The sequence below is a fragment of the Meles meles genome, chromosome 10, assembly GCF_922984935.1.
Source record: "Meles meles chromosome 10, mMelMel3.1 paternal haplotype, whole genome shotgun sequence".
Taxonomy (NCBI): Eukaryota; Metazoa; Chordata; class Mammalia; order Carnivora; family Mustelidae; genus Meles; species Meles meles.
Genome location: NC_060075.1, coordinates 24,204,374 through 24,227,570, shown reverse-complemented (window position 1 = coordinate 24,227,570; position 23,197 = coordinate 24,204,374). Strand labels below are relative to the sequence as shown.

Sequence of the window (23,197 nt, the reverse complement as noted above, 5' to 3'; positions counted from 1 at the left end):
TGCGCTCACTGGGAAGCCAGGAGAGAGACAGGGAGGAAGGGCCCCAGTTTGAAGTTCCCCTGCTACTTCCGAGCGTCTCCACCTGCCAGCCAGAAGCAAGCTGCGACCACCTCAGCAGCTCTGATCAATGTGTTGACCCTTCAAGGCCCCTTCATTCACGTGCCTTTCTGCTTTTGGGAAACCTTCGTTATACCTCCAGGAGCTGGCATATTTAGAGGAAAGTACATCTTTTTTTGTTGGAAGGATAAATAAACCCCTAATTCCCAGTAGGTGCCTTCCTTTCTGATTTAGTTGTCTGTCATCATCTGCCTCCTCCCTCATTACCTTGTGTCCCGGCAAGATAAGGTTTTGGCATTTTTGCTGGTGCTCTCACACCTTGTTTGTCTCGTGGGCTCCATTGAAAAGCCCTTGATTTTGTCCTGGGCTTCTGAGAGTATCAGTGTGTGTAGGTCCTGTTTTTAGTAAAAAAAAAAAAAAAAAAAAAAAAAGGCCTTACATGCAGCTGACCTACGCTTTGTGTTGTCACTCCTAAACTTGGTTCCCCCTTTTAGGGGCCTCATAGGCACTTCTTTGGGAGTCTGACAGATCATGTCTTTCCTGCACCACCCTAATTTTTCATCCCCATATAGACTTTCCAGCATTTTCAGTTTCGTTTTATTGCAATATTTCTCGCTCACCTGGCTCACTGAATTACTTGGTTTGATGGGTATTCTGAACTTGAGGTGGGGCTTCTGACGTCTTCAGAGAATCTGTCTTCTATCCTTCTGAGGTATTTCTAAGATACTGAGTCATTATTGGGAACTTTCGTATTTTCTCTCATACTCTAGCCTGTGTATTTGGCATAACACTTCCAGTTTAATTTTAAGTAAGCCAGAATATGAATTTCCTTAGCATTCTAAGAGGTCTTCCAAGCAGGGTTTTGTTGGGCTTGCTGTGGGCACTGAAGAAGAGCTGGTAATGCTTGGAGCCAGATCAAAGCCTGGCCGTGTGCCTTGTTTTCCTTGGACACCCAGACCCGGGGGATATCATCTGTGTGCATTCTCCTGAAGCTACCAGTAACTTGATTTAAAAATGTAATATTTTAAAATTTCTTAGAAACTGTTAGAATCTGTGGCTTATTGCAAGAAAACACAGAAGTTATGTTAGCTCAGTGTTGGGGCTTGATTCTTTTAAGGCACCTCATAATTCTAAGATTTTGTCATTTCAACATAAGGATGTATATAGTCAGAAAAGAAATTGATGCCCCAGCTTGACTGTGGGAAAGAATTGCATAGAACAATCTAGTGTCTGAGCAGATTTAAATGAATTTAGATTCATTCTGGACATACATAATGAGGTTAGGGTTATCTCATGAGAAGAGAAAAGGGCAGACTCTCCCTTATCTTTTTGTGTGGATCCTCTTTCTTACCGGGCACACCGCAGATTCAGAAAACTCGTGGTGTCCTGCATCTTTGAAAGGCAAGCAGAAGCCTTCCCCCATCTCAGCTCTGCCTGGGACTGCCTGTCTTTCCGGGCTCCACAGGGACATGTGTTCCTCATGAAACAAACCTTGCAACATTCCCTTTCTTTAAAAACAAAAACAAACAACTAGTGCTCCTGTCTTGCTGACCTCTGTACCTCTAATCTCCAAACCCATAAACACCAGTCCTTGATTAAAATCCTGTCAGATGTCTCTTGCTTTTACCTAGTGTGGGTTGACAGCGCCCTCCCTATTGCAGACATCTCTCTGCCGGAACCTCTAGGAAATCTGTCCTGGCATTTCCATCACAGGCTTTGATGGGGAGGCTAGAACTTACTCTTTCCTAGGCAGATATCAGTAGTCATTATTAAGAAATGAAACTGAAGTAACATTCTCTCTTGGTGATGTAGTTGTTGGGGGCCAAGGTGAGCTTACCATTTTCATGCATTTGTAACATTGAATTGTAAGTGTATTTTGCATTTCCACTGAAATGCTTTCAATACCACTGGGAAAGAAGTGCTTTTGGTCTCCTACTCTTCCTGTAGCCAGAGCAGCTCCACTTTTTTCCTGATTTGTAGATGTTTTTCCACAAGATTTCAGTAGGTGGAAAAAAAATCATTTAAAGCTGTTTCTTCAAAAAAAAAATACAGAACTTTTGGATAAGGTCCCTCCTCTCTGTATCTTTAATTGTCATTTGCAATACTAGTTATGAACCAAATGTGATGACTTCCTCACCAGCACTTTCCATTGCTAAGTTAAAACGTCTGGCTTTAGGATTCTCAAGTGGAAGAAAGAGCTCAGCACTACCAGTTTAACTATTGGTTCTGATTTGTTAAATGTCTTAATAAAAAGCAAGTTTCATCTGTGTATACCTATGCAGGGAGAAAATGGGGATTTGAACTTGAGTATGTGTTTTGAAATTTTAAAACTAATACATCCTATCACAGTGTATAGATTACATGAGTTAACTGGTTCTCTAAGAAAACAGACATTCCTCTTCTGGGAATAGTTGTTGAAGGCAGGTTTATCTTGCATGTGATGGCTTTGCATTCATTTCTTTTCTCCATTCTCATTTTCTTGAGTGTATCCTGGGTCCCAGGCATTGGGGATAATAGTAATGAAGAAAAAAGATAATAGACTCAAGCCTTACAAAGCATGTAATCTCAGAGGGACCGACATTAAATAACTTTAATAGTACCTCTGGAAATTGTGATTTTTTTTCCCTATTTCTTCGCTTTTCCTCCTGTTTTCTTAGCCCCTCCTCCTTTTTCCCTTTCCATTATTAACACGGCCTGCCTTACATCTTTTTTTATCCCATCTCTCATTTCTATTAAATTTTCCCATGAGAGCATTTCCCTGAAATTCATCTCTTCTATCCGGCCTCTGTTCTTATCTTCTCAATAGTTTAATGGTACAGCTTTAAATAAACCAAGATTTCTCACTTTCAATCTAATGACCTCAAGTGAAATTTCTCTTTGAGTAAAACTAAGTCCTACTGAATATTGTGAAAAACAGCTTTGATTGGAAGTTTTCCTCTTTCCTTTACTGTTTAGGTGTAGAATTCTGTAACCCTGGGGTGCTGTTGGGTTTTTAACCCCAGTGTGCTGGAAAGCTGGTGTTGGGTGAATGGTCTTCTGCCCTCTCCACTCCACTGCATTACGTCATGCCAGCACAGGTTGGAGGCCAGCACAGAAAAAGGAGACTGTTCTTTCTCTTCAGTATCCTCATGGCCTCCTTTCTTTTTTAACCCTGAAAGTGCACACCCCGCTACATTTTGGGCTTGTAGTTATGTGTCACGGTCATGAGGTTGTTAATGGGATTCAGCACATGTCAGTGGGGCAGGGCAAGGGGGGGTTCACTCTGGAGCAGTAGGGTAGATCAGCTATTGCAAGTGGATGTGTTAACAGGAAAATGCATTAAAAGAGCTGGTGTGGGGAAGTGATTTGGTGATACAGCTGAATGTGGGGAAATTTAGCTTTTCCCTTTCTTCAGAAAAGATGATGCACTCAACATCCAAATAGCAGTAATCAATCTGCATTTAAAGCAACACAAATGGCCACTTCTGGAGAGCTGCATAATGTCTCCAATTCCAGATAGTTTTCTCCTTCAGGGTATTAAGAGGATCTGCTCACTCTCTTTATCCTATCCTTCTCTTCCCTCCCTACTCCCATTCCTTCTAGTAGAACTCAGGCTATGGGATGTGTCTTGATGACCAGTGTGAGGGTTTAGGGTACAGTTGGAACCCATTAGGTTTTTCTACTATGTTGTACACAGGGCCATGGGTGGTTCTACAGGTCCTGGTCAAATAATGAACTCATGACAAATCTTCCTCACCCAATCTTTTCTGTAATCATTGGTCTGCTCTGGTTATATTCATTCAGAGAAGTTCTAGTTAGCTTTCTAGATCATCTGGTTTGTCTGCATATACCGCAGAGCAGTTTATCCTTCTCACTGTTCTCTTGGCTAAGGGGCACTGCTTTCTTAACACAACATCTGAATATTTGGTTTCAAAATATATTTCAAATATATTTTAAAATAACATTTGAAGATAATCATACTGGAAATGTAATTTTAATCCAAAATGAATTGTAACAGCAAAGTGAGAACACTTGATCTTGACCATAGTCTCTTTTTTAAACATCTTACAAGTTGACTCCCTAAACCGTTGGTTCTCAAAGTATGATCCTCCAATCAGCAGTGTCATTGTTACTTGGGAACTTGTTAAAAATGTAAACCCACAACCCCCCCGCCCCCCGTTTCCCCCTACCTGAGACCTACTGAATCAGAAGCCCTGGAGTTGAATCATGTCAATCTCTTTTAACACATACTTCAAGTAATTTTGATACACACTAAAATTTGAGAACCACTGCCCAATTCCTGACCACTGTAAAACAAATCGAAATAGGTATCCTTTTATGGAAGATTAATAATCTTTATTATAATTGGAATTAAGATCATGGTTCTAAGAAATAGAGAGCAAACCAGAGAACAGAGAACCTTTGGATTTCTTTGACTTTGCTACCTAGTAGTGCCTTCCCTGTGATCACAGCCGTGCTTGTTTCCCACCAAGGCAGTTGAATAGCTGCTTCTTCCCTTTGACTCTTGTCTCTCTCCCCTTCCTCATACTTGTCATTCATGGCCCCTCGGTTTGATTCCTTCTGAGTAGCCTCCACCAGCTCTTGGCTAATTTAATATGAAATCATCTTGAGGGTTGCTGTGCTTACTTGATTTGGCTCATCTGCAATGTCAGGTGGTTGAGTGGGTTGGAGAGCTGAGTCTCTATTACCGACATCCCTATCCTACTTTTTTTCTAATCCTTGGAAATCTCTCAGGACAACTCTAGTTCAAATAATTAATCACTGATACATCAATGTGCAGAATTTTATAGCTGCTTGTGAAGAGGAAATCCTCTTCATAGCTTTCTTTCATTTGCAGGATTCTTTGCATCTAAATTTCTTATAAACTCTCTCATGCACTTCTGTTTTATCCTAAGCTGCCCTTGACTCTCCCCCTCCAGCTTTGGGCACAGAAGTTGAGAAGGATTACTTCCCATTCCTCTTGCTTTTGCATCAAGTTCAGAGAGGTAAATCTCTAGTGGAATGGCAACGAATCTTTTCTAGTAGGTCCCCGTAAATGTACCTCACTTTGGAAAAACCATTTTCTAAACAGTGAGTCTGTTGCTTTTCACTCAGTCAAAAGATACATTAAAACTTTCTCTTATTTGTTCATATTCCAGTGACAAATATTTCATCAGGTGCATTGGGGATAAAAACAAACACATGGTTTCATGGGGATTTGGATGAGCAATTAAATCATTACAAATATAGTTGTAAGAGTGGAGATATATGTAGGTATCTTAATGCATAGAGAAGAAGCACCTAAATCACAGCCTGAATCCATGAGGCAAGGCACATTTTGCTGGTTCATCTTAGAAAAGGGAGACAGAAACCAGAATCAGTGTGCATTGCCCTATGACACAGCAGTTCCACTTCTTTGAATTTATCCTAAGGAGTAATTAGGGAAGCACCCAATAGTTTATTTAAAAGTTATTCCTCATGGCATTATTTATAGTAGTATTCTGTTCACATCAACTTCTAGCGATAAGTGATTGATCAAGTTATGGAGCTTGCATCCATGTGATGGATTTATCTTCAGCTATTAGAATGATGTAAAAATTAATAACGTAAGGAAACATTCATTTAATTATCATTTCTAGCAGAAAAAAAGATACTACAAAACTATTCTGCAGTTTTCTTAAAGTATAGGTGGACAGCTGTATGTGTATAAGTGCTTAGAAATTCTGTTAGTGGGGCTTTGATCTTGGAATAAAATCATGGATCATTGTTTCACCACTACTTCTTCTTTTTTAAAAAATTTTATTTATTTGAGAGAGAGAGAGACTGAGAGAACGAGTAGGAGGAGGGGCAGAAAGAGAAGCAGACTCCTTGCAGAGCAGGGTTCCTGACATGGGACTCCATCCCAGGACTCTGGGATCATAAAAGCCGAAGGCAATGCTTAATCGACCATGCCACCCAGGCACCCACTGTGTTTTTTGTTGTTGTTTTTGCTTTTGGGTTTTTTTGTTGTTTTTTTTTTTTTCCTGATGACCATGTATTGTCTTTGTGTTCAAGACATGGATAATTATAAAAGCAAGGTCATTGGGGCTATCGTTGCTTCCGATCTCACCTTTTTTGAGGCCTTGTCCTCTCAAAAAGGCTTTAGACTACACAGCGGTGATATAGTCCTTTGGTCCTAGTCTGGGCCAGTGAAGTTTGCTTGTGTTTCCCATCAATCTAGCAGTGGGGTACTTCTTTTCTAGTAGTTGTCTGCCACAGAGCTCACAATCTGTCCTGCCCCCCCACGTCCCCCCTTTCCTAAGCACTGCAGATGTGTTGTCACACCTGGCACAATGGCATGTGTCTTGGTTTCTTCTTATATTCGTTTTAGATGGGATGATGGCTTAGGGTTCTTTGTTATTTGCTTTATTGCCTCATAATACCTATCTGACTCATTAGTCCGCCTACCTTCCCTTGACCGTAGGATTCACTTTTCTCATTTCCAGTCCATGTACTCTCCATCTTTTCTGTCTTCCTTATCAGTAATTCTGATTTCATTGAAAATCCAGCTGCACAGTCTTAGCACCCCCATCTACTATTGTGCACCTGTGCCTGCTCTGTATCTGATTTTCTGAGCATCAGGACCCTATTGCTTCCTCCAGCTGCCAAGGAACTGTAGAAGGGCCGAAGGGATTGCTTATTGCTGCTGTTTTTCATTGATATCTATATTTGGTTCATGATGAAACACTGTATTCATCAATGTGACCTGAAACACAGTGAGAGGTGCTTTAGAAGTTTAGTAAGTTATTTACTCTTTGTTCTGTTTTTTAACCTTTTCTGTTGTTTTCCTTTCCCCTCAGTCATCTATCCTGTGCCGTCTGGTAGGAGTTCCATATAATCCTGCCACTTTGTTCTGTTTCGTTGTTTATTTCATTGGTGGTCAAAGCTTTGCTCCCACTCACTGCCATTCCTATTGTTGCCCATCTCCTTTAGTCCTTAATGTACATCTGCTTCTGCTTAGGGGCCAGGCTTTAAGCTCCTCTGCTTTGCACCATCCCAAATAGCAAAACCAAGGTGCCTAAGAACTGGAGCATAGATCATGAAACTGTATCCAAGAGAGCCAGCAAGCCTCATTCTCCTGCCCTGCAGACACTTGGGCATTATCTGTGTCTCCAATCTGAAGTATTTTCAGTATTCTGCATTAGTCAGTCATGTCATTTGCCCAGCTTTACTTGGCACACCGTGATCGAACCAGATGACCCTGAGTTATAGAACTTAGGTGAACACTATAATAATGTGTTAAACACCATAATAAATATTAAGGACAGAATCCTAACCCTCAAAGAGACTACCTATAAGAAATAAAGAATAACATGTAGTGAACTTTGAAAGTAGTGTATTACATTTCGTAATTGCCTGCTGAACTGAGTAATACACAAAGACTCACATATAGGTGAAAGATAATAATTATATATATAAGAATATGATTCTGCTATCATTTCAAAGTATAGTTCATAGAGACTTCCAGCATACAAACTGCAGTCTACTGTGACCCCAGGTTAAGTATTCCTGAAGTGATCACTGATATGATTGTGGTGAGGTTGTTGCTGTGGATACACTATGACTCTTTTCATTCTATAGTTTGGACCTGGCTAGGCACCTGTAATGAATAACTTACACAGAGGTCATATGGAGACAGTGGGCCTAGTTGGATTGAAAGGAGCAATATGGAAATCATGTGAGGACATAAACTGGGACTGTATGATAGAGGCCCATGAAAACCAAGCATTGTATATTTCACTCGAAGTCACAGGCTGATAATCTTTGTTTTGGATATAAAAGTAGGTCAACAAAATAACAGATCTTTATGGAGAAGTCATGCAACAGCGTGTGCAGTGTCAAATCAACATGATGATGTGCAGTATCAAAAGGGATTGAGTGAGTTTAATTAAAAATTTCCTGATGTTATCTTGGAATAAACTGGGAGGGCCTGGCCCAGTAGAGTTACAAAAAGGCCACGTGAGTACAGTTAGGAAGGAAGAAAATATTGGATGTAGGTGATGAAACAGAAGCAATTAAGGGACATTTTGGTTCCTAGATACAAGAAAGTGTTGTTAAGTGGAAATTGTGGATTCAGGATCTCCCGACCTCAGCTCTACATCCTCCCTTGCCTCTCACTCCCTGTCTGTTGTATGCCACTTCTGCTTTCCATCACTTGGTTTTCTTTAGATCTCTTGAGTGTATGAAAGTAGTTCTTATGAAACCCTGTTGGAAGCTCCTATTCCCAAAAATTCCCATGTGTGATTCTGTCATTTTAGGGCAGTTTATAAATAACTCCCAGGATCCCAAGTGTGAAGCACACATATGTCCCAGGGTAAGAATTCCTGATCACTGTTCTATGATCGGGTCAGGTTGGATCTAACTGTAAAGCCTTAGGCTTTCTTTGTAATCGCTCAAAAGTATATATTGAGAATAACAATATACCATCATTGAATTGGATTTAAGACCGCGGCCTAAAATATAATAATAAAAATTGAAAGATAAATCTGGAAAAAAAAGACTACGGCATGTTTGTTAACACAAGATGTACTGTTGTACGTTAATGGTTTGTTGGAGAAGCTTGGTCCTTAGGTGTTACTGCCTGAGCAAGGGACTTTAAATCCTTAGAGCAAACTCTATTCCTTGACATTGAGAATGCTAAGATTCTAGTCCTGTGGTGTTGAGGCAGTGGAGGTAATCTCGCGTAAACAGCGTTCTTACCTGTCTTTGCAAAGTTCGTGTTTTAACTTCAACTGGGGAGACAGTAGCATTCCATACATGGCAGTTTCAAACTTTAAAGAAAGAAAAGTGTTTTCCAGTGATTGGAATGGGATTCCTTTCCCACACAGTGGCTTCTAGATGCTTCTAGAAGTAACCTAGAAAGCTGAGTTTTTAATCCTTCTTCTGCCCTGTTACCCCTTTGTGTATGTAGGTGGACATATACTCACTTTTCCTGTCTGGTGGTGATTTCTGCCCATTATTGACACCTCTTGGCTTTGCCATCTTTACACGGCTGCTTCCTGGAGACGAAAGCTTCTGAGAGAAGCAGGCTGTGTTCTGCCCCACTGCTTCCTTTCTCCTGGCTGGCCTGAGCACCAGCCTGCTTTTGTGAGAAAGCAGCTATTAAGCAGACACAGCAGGAGAAGTTTAGAAGTCAGGAGTTTCATTCCTTGCCTAATGAAAAAGGATGTTGAGCTGTGGTTGCAGTCTGCAGGGAGGAGAGGGAGTGTGGGGAGGGGAGTCAGATATTTGCGTATTTGCTCTGTGGTGCCCAGTATCAGTGGAAGCACACTGCCACCTGACTGGCCTCCCAGCTTCCCAAACCCAGGGAAACATGGTTACATAAGACGCAGGGCCTCCACTGAGAAGTGGTGACAAAGCAGCAGACTTTGGATCTCCACTTTATTTACCATTTATACAACAGTTAGTAGGCAGTCATGTTACATATCCTTAGAGTCCTGGAACAAGATGTATATTCTATTTCCTTTGGCAAAGAACCACAGCAAGCCTGCCACTCTTGGTGCTCGCTCCTTTCCTCTTCGAGCTGCACGCATGGATTTCTATACAGAGAAGCTGTTGCTGTGGCATCAGCCTTGTTTCAGGCCGAGGGAGGTTTTCCGGAGATGCCTCCCAGGTCATTTCTGCAGCAGTTTGGGAACAGCCGCCAAAGCAACCTCAGCACAGGGAAGGAGACCCACACTGAATTAGACCGTGTAGCCAATTTCTCAGAGAGCCCTCATACCCGGCTGCTGGGGTCTGGTGTACCACTTACCCTTTAGAGTGCTTCCTAGGTGGGCATTATTTTACGTAGTGTTTATAAATTATTCTTTCAATTTTTTCTCTTAAGAACAGTGAGAACTGTTTATCTGCTTAGATATTGTGATAATAAAATACTGCTTTCTTGCTGCTTCTTTTTTTTTTTTTTTAATATTTTATTTATTTGACAGAGAAATCACAACTAAGCAGAGAGGCAGGCAGAGAGAGAGGAGGAAGCAGACTCCCTGCAGAGTAGAGAGCCTGATGCGGGGCTCGATCCCAGGACCCTGAGATCATGACCTGAGCCCAAGGCAGAGGCTTTAACCCACTGAGCCACCCAGGCACCCCTCTTGCTGCTTCTTTAATGTGTCTGAAATTGATCGAATTTAGCAGTCCTAAGTATGAAAAAGATAAAGTGTTTGAAGGTTGTTCCAAATTAATGCCTATATGCAAATAAATGACTGATCCTTTTTAGGAACAAGGTAGAGCATGAAGAAGTTTTTCTTTTTCTCAAAAAATTTTTATTAAGGCTTAATTCTAAAGATTTTTGGTTTTTAATTCATGTTTTCTGGTTTTGGGGTATTATTTTTTTCTCCCTTAAGCATGCTTAATCTTGGTTAAGTCTTGGATTTCTGCTCTGGGCACAGAGCTGCTTTGGGGTCACTAAAAGAAAGCAGAATTTTAGTTTATCACCTCGCTGCTTTTGCCTCAAGAACCTTTGTTTTCTAACTTACTGCTCAGGCCCTGTTCTTTTTTCCCCGTAGTTTATGAGGTGCTCTCCAGGCCCCAGGAAAGGCCACAAGTTCAGCAGTGCTGTCACATGAACCCATCTGTTTATAGGGCAGGTCCATTTATTTTGGTTGTCCTTGTTGTTAGAAGAGGATAAGGCTGTAGGCATTTTGTGCCCCCAGAGGACTTGCAGGAGGCTTAGCAGGCCTTGCCTTGGAGGAAGGTGAGTTACAGTCAGGGCGGCTTACCTCACAGAGGCTTCTTGTTCTCAAGGCTGCTCCTTCGAGTTTATGGTAGCAAAATGAAGAGACCCTGTTGGTGGCACAGGATGTATGCCCGGCTGGGTAGAAGAGTCAGGTCTGTTGCTGGCCTCCACCCATTGGTTTTCCATATAAGTCATCCTCCCATCCTCTGCCATTAGTTTGTAAATGCCAAGGTACTAGCAGCATACCTTGAGAACCAGCCCTAGTCTCTGATTATTTAACACATTCCCTGAATAATAAATCAGTGGACTAAATTGTAAATGGAGAATTCTGACCCACTTACAGTTTCTAAGGCTAAAGGCCTTGATTTGAATTCGGGAAGAACCATGGGAATTCAAGGAACTCAGAAGTGCTTTATCAGTTAGCAGCGCAGATCAGAGTGACTCTTCGGCTTTGTTTTTCTTATTAAACATCTGTACTTTCATTTCTTACCCTTGTCATGGAATAGAAAGTAAACCGTAAATTATTGCTGAATAGAAGGTGTTTCAGATTAGTTGAGTGAGAGATCCCCAGAGCTGGAGGCAGGGGTGAGGGGTGGATGGTAACATCCCAAGTATATAAGAAGTAGGACTGTGCCACTTTGCACTAGGCAACTCTCACTCCATTTGGTATATGTGAGTTTGACTTAGAAAGTTAGGACCTGAAAGTAAGCCCTGCAGAGTAGTGGCCTCTACTTCTGGTCATTAATAAGTAAGAGCATGAGCAGGCTATGGTAGAAGTGTGGTTACTTCTGTGTAGTGTGAGGGTCCGACATACTGGTCCCGGTCTGGGCAATTTTCTCTACACTTTGTCTGAAATTCAGAAACTTTCCAAAGGCTAAACAGGAGAGTGGGTACACCCCTGAATCTCTGTTTTTCATTCTCTAAACTCAAATATGTTCCTTGCTTTGGTCTGCAGTGTGGTGGCATAGGAAGGTCTTACCTTGCGGTGTAGTGACTTGGTGAATTACTGATCATTTTTTCCCTCTGGTCCTTCATTGTTACAGGAGTGATCACAGGCACTGATGCTGCTTCGACTTCCTGAAGCTAGCACTCAGGGGATTAGGAGATAAAAGATGGGAGACTGGAGCAAACCAACCAGTGATCAGATGTGTGACAGAGTTCCCCCAAATCCCTTGCTAAATCCGCTGTGGTTATAACCTGAAACTGATTTAAAATGAGGCTTAATGTCAGTTACATAGTTTTTGCTAATTTTTTCCCCACTCTTAAAAATGACTTTTCGGTATAGTGTTTCTTCATTCAGGACAACTTATCTTTTTACCTAGGAGGAACTTATTTCCATTAGAATTGGAACACTAGCTGCATATTTTGCATTTAAAATGTTTCATGTGATTAAATGCAGAAAAGAAACATTATTACTTCTGTTTCTTAGGAGTGTGCTCTTCCAACTGATTCTTCTTTTGTGCCTGGAACAATGCCTTTAATTTGGAAACAAGTTCGGGAGCTCTCTCTGATTACCAGGCACACTGTTAGCTGAAACTAGCAGCCAAGTACTCAGTCCTGGGCTTAGAAGAGCAGGCTTGTCTTCTCCCCTCTACCAAATGCTCCTGCAGAGACTGGCTACTCAGCAGTGTGCAGTGTGACTTGTGTAATGAAACCCCCCCTCCCCAATTTGAACGACCTCTCTTCTCACCCCTTTTTTTCCCATCCTCCCACCCCTTCCTAATGTGATTTGTATATTAATTAGGTTTTTTCTTCTTCCTTTACAGAGCTATTAAGAATGGCAAAGGATTGCACAGCAAGAAGGAAGTGCCTATCCACCGTGTCGCAGACATATCTGGGGTGAGTTGTGTCCCTGAATAGAGCTGTGTGGCTCAGAGGCGCCAGGAGCTTGGCTTGCTTATTCACCAAAGGACTTCAGCTTATGTGTTTTCTATAACTCGTTTGTTTTCAGACACAGAATGTGAATTTTTCTAGGGCTGCTGCATATGCATCTATGGAGATCCTGTTTTATATTCTGAGAAAGCAGAATTCAAACTAGGGCATAAAACCTCCTCCTGTCTCTTCACCTGAACTGTTACTGTGCTGCTTTTCCATTCTTTCATTATGAGGAGTTAGAGATACTTCTTCCCAATCATAGTAAGAAAAAATTACCTCCTTTTAAATCCCTGTTTGGTTATCACTGTGACTGGTAAGTCTAAATGGAGAAAGGTCAAGTGTAGATTTTAGGACAACCTTAAAAATTAGTGGCTTCTTTTTCCTCAGGTCATCGCTTAGAGGGAGGCATATGCACCTGTCCTGTGAGCTAATACATACAGAGGATGTAGAGGAACGGAAGGTGCAAATATTTCCAAGCCCCCAAAGGGCTGTGTCCGAATGACAGCTGAGTGCATAGGACTTTACCCTTGCATATTTCGGATTTCTTGGCTGAAGACGATACCTGTGTCAGTTAAGAAGGTTTATTCATTTATTCAGCAAGTATTTGAGTGCTTACTGTGCCTGAACTGCTCTAGGCACTAAGAATGTAACAGTGAACCAAACTGATAAAAATCCTTGCATGCGGTGGGCAGGGGAAGTGGCAGTGTCGGACAGCAGGCAACTGCTGTGAAGAGAGACAGAACCAGCCAAGAGGAGAGTGAGCTGCCAAGGTGTTGGTTTGATCCGGGGCCCAGAGAAGGCTTGTTGGCTCCTCAGTTTACCCTCTGTTCCTGGGACACACACCATCCATCTTAACTCCATAGTAACTTATGGTTAAGGAGGGGATTCAGGCCATGTGTAAGGGGGACCACATCGCCTTGGGGAGATGACTGAGGAAGGGCTAGTAAATCTTAGCTTTTGGAGACTCAGGGAGCTTGCCTTGGTCACCCAGAAGAAAATGCTTCTATAAACAAAAGCTTCTAGAGCTCAGCCTAGCCCACAGCAGTGACGGATTAGAGTGTATTATCTTCTTGTTATTTTGTGTTCCCAAGCCTAGCTGAGACTTTGCTTATTGTTCCTTGTGATTGCTTATTATAAATGTGTCTGGTCAGCTGTCCCTTGCCCAGGTGTAGCGGTACCGTGTTCATTTGAAGCAACGGGATTCTATTGAGCTTTTCTTACTCTGGCCCGTCACTTCAGACTACAGATTAAATAGTGTTCCCTACATTGAGTGGACTTTTGTCAAAAAGTCATGCCTCTGTTTAATGAGTAAGGTACGTTGATACACATTCTTTGTAGCTAAGATTCCTCTGAGGCCCAGAAACCTATTGCCAATGGCCTTCGAGCGCCAGGTGACTAAGATGGATGTGCTAGGGCTCCTTGTTAACAGGTGGGACTCCTGGCTTGCTGGTCATAGGCCTGATTCCCCTGTGGCTCACCTTGTACTCTTATTGTTGACATATGTGATCATTGTTGCGTGTGTCTCCTGTGCGATTATCTACAATATTTTCTTTAATATTCTTTTATTGAAGATGGTGGAGTAATCAAAGGGCAAGTCTTTGGCTTTTCAACTGGAGGGAGAAGAAAGTTATAAATAACTGTTTTGGAAAATAAAACGTTGATGACTCTGCACCGGGGCCAGATGTGCCCATCCAAATACTTATGTCAGGTCTGCATTCCAGGGCCTTCTAGAGGCTGAATTAAACCTTGGGGATAGTGTGATGCCTTTTGGCCTGAGCCTTTTGCTCAGACTTCCCATTGCCAGGGAGGGGAGGACCTCAGCAGGTTTTTGAATAGAGGCCCGCTCACCTTGGGGCTGGGCTTCTGGCACCTGCCAGCCTTGTGTCCTAATGCTCTGTTGCTGTCTTTGAATCTCCCACTTACACCTTGATGTGTTTTGGTGTTGTCTTTTATTCCTTTTTGCAACAATGGTCTTTATGAAGCTTTTCATTTTTTTTCTTCCTATTTTTTTCTCTCCTCCTTCCCCAGCTATAGCTCATTTTCATACATTTCTTTATTCTCCTTTCAGTCTTGATTTTGGAGAATTGGTTTGCTCTTCTGGTATTTAAAAATACATGTGAGTTAAATCTCCCTCAGTTATCACATAAATAAACAAGGAAAGCTTGAACAAGTGGGAGAGAGAAAGTGAAAAAGCTGTTCCATTTAAATAGATGTCAGAGTGACCTTGTCTACCTCCATCACACATGATTCAGCTCCGCAGGCTCTTTTTTTTTTTTTTTTTTCCAGTGCCCTCTGTAATAGAGGAACTTTGTCTCCCTGCTTCTAACCCCCGCTTCTTTCTGTCACACTGTTGTGTTAAGTATGTGTGTGTTGGGCTGCCTTGTGCCATTTATGGCTTTTCGGCTTCTTGCAGCATGCTGGCGATGTTACTGTCCAGGGGATAGGTGAGCGTGTGAGATCAGACAGGCAAATCATTTAACAGGCGGATGAGGACCAAACACCCCCAATAAGAACAATGAAATACACACATTCATAATGGATTTGTAAAACTTTCTGAGTCTTTTTTTTTTCTTTCTTTCTTTTTAACTGGGTCTTTCCCAAGTTCATTGTTCCTCCTCTTGGCTGTAGGTCATGATAAATGGAAGTTTGTTGAGCTGATGGGATATGCAGTATGTGGCCAGAATAACTTAGTGTAGACCAGTATTTATGCATAATGCCTCCTGTCATCCCGATATACGTCCTTGGAGCAAAAAGAAAAGACATAAAAAGAAAAGTGATCACACTTTTGTCTCCTAAACACCCTCAAGAAATACGCTATATAGAAGATCTTACGTCGTCGTGATATAATTTGCTCTAGGCTTAATGGCCTAGAACAATGTTTAGGGTTGAATCTCTTCCCATTGTCCGTATCTCCTCTCTTGTACTTTCAAAGATGATTTCACTGTGTAAAGGTCAAGAGTGCCTTAAAAGGCCTGGTATGGAGCCATAGCAGGTGTTAAGGCCTGCATGGCTGACTTCCTGTGTTAGGAAGGGAGTAATCCCAGCACAGGAGATAGAGGAAGAACACCTGCTTTGGGAAGCGAGAGAGGCTAGCCTCTGGGCAGTGAAACAGGGAGGCCTTTCATATACATTCATTGGCTTCCCAGGACTGGACTGGACGTATGGGTTACTCGACACGTGTTTTCACTTTGTGTTCGGCTCTGCCATTAGAGCCCCTGGCACCACGTCCTATATTGTGAGCTTCTGACAGGTTTTTGATTTTTCAGAAATGTTGTTAGCTCCCACCTTTTGGGTGGTTCTTTTCTCTGTTGTTTTCTTGTTAACGTAGATGATTTTTGCCACTAATGTCCACTGAGTGCAGTGTTTTCCATAAGTTAAACCGCATTTGCGTGTAACGCCGACTGAGTGGACCCCACCTTTAGGATAGGGGTTTGTTAACCCTGGCTTTTCTGCATCTTCTGCATCTGTTCTCAGGGTAACCACTAAGGAAAAAAGTACTGCCAGTCTGGTGATTTGGATCCTGAAGAAGTTAATAATTTCCGTTATTTCTGATTTTTCAAGGTGAAGAGATTGGAATATTTTAAGTACTGGTCATTGTTTGTCTTTTCTGTAATCATCTGGTTTCCTTTTAGGCCAGTATGTTCCTATGAATTTGAAACCAACTAAGAATTTGACAGACTTGGCACTAGATCTGATTTGATTTGGAGGATGGTTCTGTGGGGACTGCTTCACTTCATAGATTCACATTTTTATTCTTAGTGGGGTTTGTTTTTTCCTCGATCCAGTCTCCACTCCCTCCCTCACCGGCAGACAAAAGTTGGAATGTGCGTGTCAGTGGAATATAAGGCTGTTTCTTATCTTGGGTTTATTATTGTTTTTGCTGTAGTCTGTTCTGTAATAAATATGATCTCCTGCAGATAGAGAATGTAAAACAGGCAATAAAATGGGGCTGGTGCGTGGCTTACTGTTCTGGTAAATCAGACAAATCAATTACTGTTCTGAGGAGCTGCCCACTCCTCAGGTTGCAGCTGGCACGGGCTGACTTCTTCCTGCGCCCCCCTCCACTCCTTCCTTTTCTGTTGGTGCGTGAGTAGTACTCAGTGAGTCACACTATCTGTTTCACTCTTCCTCTATTGCCTGTTGCATCTGTTCTTTCTTTCCTGGTGCGTGAGGAGTTAGGGACTTTGTTTATTGCCAGCAGGGCAAGAGGACAGAGCCGGGGCCAGCAGCCTGTCCTGTCTAGTCATGCTTCTGTAGGTCCCTCAGATGGAGTTTCCCTTGTCTGAACATCTCTGCCGCTTCGTGATACAGAGTCGTGCAGCTCCTCTGTGGTTTTTTTTTTGTTTTTTGAGTTTTGGTTTTTTGGTTTTTTTTTTAAGATTTTAGTTATTTATTTGACAGAGAGATAGAGATCACAAATAGGCAGAGAGGCGGGCAGAGGGAGAGGAAGAAGCAGGCTCTCTGCTGAGCAGGGAGCCTGTTGTGGGGCTCGATCCCAGGACCCTGGGATCATGACCCGAGCTGAAGGCAACCTCTTAACCAACTGAGCCACCCAGGCACCCCAGCTCCTCTATTAATACTGCTGCTGCTTGCTTTCCTTCCTTACCTTCAGTAAATCCGATTCTGTGTCGTCTTTTCTGTTCACTGCTGCTATGTTCACTTGGACTTTGGTTCCTTGCTCTTGTTACATGGGAACTTTCTTATAACCTCTCCATGATGATTTTATTGGACATGTGTAGTATTAATGCTAAGAATTTCCTTAAAGCAGAGCTTGGAGTGATCCAAAGACTAGCTCTGGGGGTAGGAAGTAGAAGGTCAAATTTTTGGGTCCCTCTTGCTCTAGTAGGTCACGAAATGTATACTTGTTGAATTGACCAGTAAGATGCTAACTTGCAGACATAAAGGATCAAAGTGTTTCTTTAAAATAAATAAATAGGGGTGCCTGGGTGGCACAGTTGGTTAGGCATCTGACTCTGGTTTTGGCTCAGGTCATGATCTCGGGGTCCTAAGGTCCAGCCCGTGTCAGGCCCTGTGTTCCTTGCTGATTCTGCTTCAGACTTCTCTCTGCTCCCCCCACCTGACCCCCGCATGCTCTCTCTCTCTCAAATAAATAAATATATTCAAAAATAAATAAGGAAATGGGATTTTTCTCTAGCATTTTCTCCTGACCTTTTCCTTCAGCTCCTAGTTTTCCAGTGCTTTCTTTTACGTGTTGTCCTCTTTTCCTGAGGGTATTTAAGCTATCCTCCTTTTGCATGAGGCTCTAGCCCCTTTACAGAAGTTCTCTTTCCCTAACTCCCCCCATGAATCTGGGCCTCCCTGGAAGAGTTAAGTAATAATATCCTTTTTGGCTAAAGGGAAGTTAAAACTGGTTTGCCCTGTAAGTGCAAAGGTGAAAATCATACCATCACCTAGAGGCTTTGTAAGTTAGGTCAGTGTGAAATTGGTTTCCCTTTCCATGTCTTCTGGCCCACGTGTGTAGATGGTCTTCTTTCATTAATCTATAGTTTTTTTCAGCCACCTTTCTATTCTTTCTAATCATCGTACCTTAATGGCACCATTGCTCATTTTTTGTTGTTGTTTTGTTGTTTTAATAGCTCTTCCCTCTCTTACTCTTTCTTAGCCTCCAGTCTAGTTCTGATCTCCCTTTTGTACCAACTACACAAGGCCAAAGCCTATGGTTTCTGCGTGGTGGGCTTCTGTAACCTGGAGGGTTGCTCAGAGCTAGAGCTCCATTCACACCATCACCACTGGCGCCACGGCTGGGCTGTGCATTTGCCACCCTGGAGAAATCCCATAAGAACTCTCACTGGCTGCTGACCTTGCTCTCTAGGGCAAGCATGATGTGCTCCCTAAATATGGTGGCACCTTGTGGGGAAGCCATGATGAGTAGGTAGTGGGTTCTTGTGGTTGTTTTCTTTCATGTCTCCTGTATATTTGGAAGTTTAAGATGTTGCTAATCTTGCTCCTCGGTTCCCTTCCTCCATCCCCACTCAACGTTCTTGAACTTCAAGCGGACTGCAGCGTGCAGCTCCTTGACTTGGATTCTCACAGCACAGAAACATGTTCTGCAGCCCTGTGGCACAAGGTACCTGTGATTCCCAAGTGGCAGCTGCTCTGGAAGTTTCTCAGCTGCTAAGATGGATGGGGGTGTCTTCTTTTCTCTTTACCTTTTTCCTCTCTTCCCCACTCCTCCCCTCCAGGGTTGGATGTTGTTAAGGTGACCTTGACTGTGTTGGGGGAGTTTGTTTCAGCTAGTTGCTCTCCCTGACAGTTGAGGGCATTGCTTCACTGTCTTTTTGTCCATTGTTCTTTCAGCCATAGTAGTCCTTTGTGGCCAACTTAAAAACAAGTGTTCTTGTTTTTGAAGCTCTCTGTTCAAACTCCCCAGAACTGCAGGGGTATCCCCTTCTCCTTCTAATAAAATTTGAAAGCATTTATGCTCAGTGGGCAGAGGAGAGAAGTCTTTCTCAGACTGAATGAGTTTCTCAGTGAAACCTGGAAAGAAATGCTGGAGTTATTTCAAGATTATATTTCAGTGTTTACCACAGTTAGTGATGGTTATGTTTAAGGTACCTCCTTTTACAAATTTAAATCCACTCTTCCACTGAGTTCTGTTCCTTTTATGTCTGTGTGCATGGTTTTGTTAGCGGGGTAAGTTTTGTTTGTTTGTTTCTTCATTTTGCACCATAGGGCACTAAATTTAGGACATAGTATCTCATCTCCATTAGTTGGGAGTATCAGGAGAAGTTGTTAAAGACTTTGGGACAGGCACAAAAATTACTCGGTATTCTTTCAGAGGAATTCTGGGTTCTGCCTGGTCAACCCCTTGGGGTTATCTGATTCTGTCGGGGTCTGCTTCTTTGTGGCCAGGCAGTCTTGCACCTCTGCAGGGAGAGAGTTTAACTTGTGAAGGCCTGATGTGATGATGCAGATGATTTCCTGCTTGTAAAAATATGGTCCTGCACATACAACATGGTTAATTTCCACCCTGTAAAAGAAATTATTTCAAATGTTACATTTTCACTCTAGTTTTACTCTACGGTTTTGCATCTTTAGTCAATTCACTTCTGCATCCTGGTTGCCTTATATATATGTGGTCTTCAGATTCTCTTTTGAATAGTTGTAGTGTCTTCTTGGGTGCCACATTAATTAGTGGATTAAAATAAATATTTGCTGTGTTCATTTTATATTTGTATTTAAGTGTCACGATTTGGGGGTACCAGGGGAACCAACAGGCTCTGTTGGTTGAGTTGTCCAACTCTTGATCTCAAGAGCTGTGGGTTCAAGCACCACGCTGGCCTCCACAGTGAGCGTGGAGGCTACTTTAAATAAATAAATAGTCATGATTTTTCCATTTGGGGGAATTATTCTTTAAGAGGAGAAGCAATTGCAGAAACAAGATAAATAGAACATCAATTTATAAATTGGGCAGTAAGAGATCATGTAATCATGTGCTTTGAAAGGTCTTTGATTGCTTGCTGTATACCCAGAAATGTGAAGAGTCATTTCGTTGTGAAAGTAATTTTTTTTTTTAAGTTGTAAAGTGAATGTCTCTTTCATCTACAGAATGCCTGCTTCTATGCCCTGTACCTTACTTGGTCTACCATTATGTTCACCAATAGGTTTTTGTTGTGGAAAATTCAGGCACCCTAGCCAATGGAGGTAAAGAGATTAGACATTGAAGGCAGGGCACAATTTGACATTTGCGGAATGTGTCCCAGCAGTGCAATTCAGCACCTCTGAAGAAACATTTGATCAAGTGTCTTGCCCAGAGGTGGAGCACGATCAAAGGCAGGCATTGGTTGTTATTTGTTGCGTCTGATGATAAAACCTCTTCTTTCCAAAATAATCAGACTTGATATGTCCCTGCACTGAACTCTGTTTCAGGAAGTTTTCTGCCACAGATTTTTCTATTTCCCTTCTGATTCCTTATTTAACTATGACTTCACACACAGGAATGCATGCAAATGAGCCCCTTAGAAACAGGGTCCTGGCTTTCATTTAAGTGTCCTGAACTCTAATAATGACTTTCTACTTTCTTCCTTTAGCCAACAGAAAGAGAAAGGAAATTGAGGGAGTTCAGGAGCTTCTTCCAAACAAAGTGACACCTCTTACCACAGGGAGCAGCCTCTAGTATAGATTTGGGTATTGCTGGTTCTTGCTCCTGAGTTTTCTTTCCTCTTCTCTGGATGCATGTGGATATTCTTTGATTCTATTTCATGGGTCCAAATTCGTTAAACGAGCCCATTACAGGCTTAGCCAAATGAATGTTAGGATATTTTGAAGGCATTTGATAAAATTTTTGATTCCCAGGTTCAGGTGTGTGTTTGGGTTGTCTCCTCTGTCTCGTGGCTGCTGAGTGATGTGATAGAACTTGAAATATTTCTAGCCAACCCTGGCTTCACTCTCCACTTCACCACCATAACTCTGCTTAGCCCTGGATTGAACTCGTTTTGTCCTGTGGCTATTGCTTATATAAACATCTCAAAGTAAGTCATTTTACTAACATAGACATTCTGCTTACTCGTATTTTAAGGCTTTATTTAGCATGCTTCCAACATACTCCCTACAGAATATGTTGTACAGAATTTTGGACTCTCTTTGCAGTGTTGATGTCCAGAAAAATATCCTTGAATCAGAGCGTAGGGTCAGCTTGAAATTACCTAGTAATTTTGTGCCTCAGTTCTTCAAGAAATGGTGTTCTCAGGGAGAAATGATAGAATTCCTAAGATAGTATCAGGTTTGGGGGTGTCTGAGAATAAAAAGATATTACCAAGGTTTTGAATTTAGAGTTCTATTGATAATACATTACTGCAGCATGTCCAGATACCTCACCCGCTGCGGAAACCATTCGTTTTCCTTTATGTCATTCAGTCCATTCAGTTTCTCAGTGTGGACTGTATTATTAATTAGTGTTTCTTGAATGGCATTTCTTCTTCTTGGAGGACTCTCTTCACCTCTCCTGACCATGCCTTTCTCCTCCTTCAGGGCATGTCCTTTCTTCTAGGCAGTTTCCCCTTTCTATCCTTACTGCCTTCTGCTCACACCTTTCTTGGGCATTTACATAATCACTTATTACCTTGATTTTGTGCTTATTGGTGTATTGATTGGTAACTATTCTCAAGGTGACATGTGCAGTGATTTTCCGCACTGGTTTATAAACTCCTAGGAAAGGGAGGTCTTTTTTTGTATCTCTTCACAGAGCCTCGTTCAGATTTGATTTGCCAGGTGGTGACCTAAAGCAATATGATACTGTTCAGGAGCTTATGTGACCCTGACTGCTAGGTACAGGGTTAACTGTAGGTTGGTACCTAGAAGTGGACAGGCTTGTAGAAGGATGCAGTAGAAAGGGTACTTATTTACTACAGTATAGTGGCAGTGTGGAGTCATGATCTGTAGCATGGGTCCAGTATCAGATGAGCCAAGCTCAGGTCCTGGCTCCACTGCTTATGACTTTGTCACCTTGAGGAAGTTATTTAACCCCTCCATGCCACAATTTTCCCACTGTAAAATGAATAATAATGGCCCTTACCTCATTAGGTTGTGGTGTGATCAAATCCCTTAGTATGTGCAGAGTACTCACAGCCGTTGACACAACAAGAGCTCAGCCGAGGGCCCTGGTTCACATGGTAGTGGTGATTATTAGCAAATTGCCGAGCATATACTGAGCAGATAGAAAGTCCTCTATGCATGGTAACTACCATTGCCATCCTCAGTTGTATTTGTATTCTAAACTCTTTATCCAATTCAAGTCCCACATCATAAACCTCCCTCTTTTGAGTACTTTAGCCACCCCTTTATCTCTTTAGACATTTAGCATATGCCATCTGGCCTTATTTTAAATGCATTTGTCATGTTGAGTCAGTGAATGAATGATCAAACCGTAAATATTTATTGAGTGCTGCTTATATGTCACACACAATGCTGGGTGTTGAGGATATGACATCAAACAAGACAGTTACAGTCCTTACAGGGCATATGCAATTTTTCTTTCTTTTTTTTTTTTAAAGATTTTATTTATTTATTTGACAGAGAACACAAGCGAGGGTGCAACAGGGAGAGGGAGAAACAGGTTCTGCACCCGCCCCCCAGCAGGGATATGGCTGGGGACTCAATCCCAGGACCCAGAGATCATGACCTGAGCCAAAGGCAGACACTTAACTGACTGAGCCACCCAGGCACCCCTGCAATTCTTTCTATAATTACGCTTGTGCTAGTAATGAGTGTGTGTGCTCAGGGCCAGAGCTTATTCCACATGGTCAGACAAAGTCTTTTAAGTGATTATAAAGTGAGGTCTAAAGAAGGAGTCCATCGAAGATCTTGTTTAGGGCTAAAGAATGAAACTCTGTACAGAAAGGTCTTGAGGTGGGAAGTTGCTTGCGTCTAAGAGGCAAGGCCACCATTGCTGGAATATTGAAGATAGTGATTGGAATTAAGACAGCAAATGATTGAAACATTTACTTTGTGATCCTTGAGGAGAACTTTTGAAATTTGTCCAAAAGAATAATGAGAAATCATTAACAAGGGAGAGACTCATTAGGTCAGCATTTTATAATTATGTATCATCCCCTCCCC

General features: G+C 42.1%; 1 protein-coding gene across 2 annotated transcripts in view; it reads left to right on the top strand.

The window, feature by feature from the left end:
- The window catches only part of SND1 (staphylococcal nuclease and tudor domain containing 1), a 418,356-nt gene that overhangs the window by 230,377 nt on the left and 164,782 nt on the right, over positions 1-23,197 (top strand). For both annotated transcript variants that reach the window (XM_046021639.1, XM_046021638.1), the window contains exon 14: positions 12,511-12,583. In XM_046021639.1, coding sequence (XP_045877595.1) covers positions 12,511-12,583 — 73 coding nt within the window. The remainder of the gene's footprint in view (positions 1-12,510; positions 12,584-23,197) is intronic.